The sequence below is a fragment of the Penaeus monodon genome, chromosome 31 (genome assembly GCF_015228065.2).
Source record: "Penaeus monodon isolate SGIC_2016 chromosome 31, NSTDA_Pmon_1, whole genome shotgun sequence".
NCBI lineage: Eukaryota > Metazoa > Arthropoda > Malacostraca > Decapoda > Penaeidae > Penaeus > Penaeus monodon.
Window position 1 is genome coordinate 15,229,952 of NC_051416.1, and position 799 is coordinate 15,230,750.

A 799-nucleotide genomic window follows, 5' to 3' on the forward strand; every position below is an offset into this window, starting at 1 on the left:
ATCTTATCATCCCTTCCTTTTTTCACCATCTTTCCCTCCCCAAAGCTTTGGATGATAAGTGTATCCTATATTTTACTATCATATATAAATTTTGGAGTATGCACGAAGTGGTTTACTTTCAATACTTTAATTACAAAAATAATAACAAATTCTGAAAACAAACAATAAAAATCTCTCTCCGATGACCCAAAAAATTAACAAACTACTAATAACTGCAAAATAATCTTCGGTCACCATTTAATCAAAAAGGAGAGAGAATAAAGAATAATGGAGAAAAAATGAACAAACAAGAAGACGGGTCATAAGACGAAAATAAAGAAAAATGGAGAATGAATTTTAAAAATCCAACTCTTATCGCTTCCTCGATATTAGATAACAGAGAGCTATAGATGAAATACAAGAGGATTTCGATACCCTTGTCTCGCCTGCTAATAAATCCTTCTGGTGTGATATTTCTTTTTTTCAGCTAAACAATTCTCCCTTTTCCCAAAAGACGAAGAAAAACTATTGAAAAAGTTAAAGGAAAATGTTTTTTTTTCTTGCTTCCCCTCCTTCCGAAAGACATCGTTAACAAAGAGAAGATGGCGAACAGAAGAGGAGATGAGGAGACCGCTTACCTCTCCCTATTCCGAGGGCGTCGACGCGGAAGTTGGTGTGTCCGGTCTCGCCGTCGGTGAGCTGGCCGAGGCCGCCCGAGAGCCAGCCGTCCTTGCGCGCGCCGTCGTAGGTCAGGTCGCGCAGCGCGCCGTCGCCGCCGCGCGGGTCGCCGTCGGCCATCGAGTACGACAGCAGCCCGTCT

General features: G+C 42.1%; 1 protein-coding gene across 1 annotated transcript in view; it reads right to left on the reverse strand.

Moving 5' to 3' along the window:
• LOC119593048 (discoidin domain-containing receptor 2-like) overlaps positions 1–799 on the reverse strand; it is a 26,281-nt gene that overhangs the window by 16,583 nt on the left and 8,899 nt on the right. The window contains exon 5 of the mRNA XM_037941949.1: positions 618–797. Coding sequence (XP_037797877.1) covers positions 618–797 — 180 coding nt within the window. The remainder of the gene's footprint in view (positions 1–617; positions 798–799) is intronic.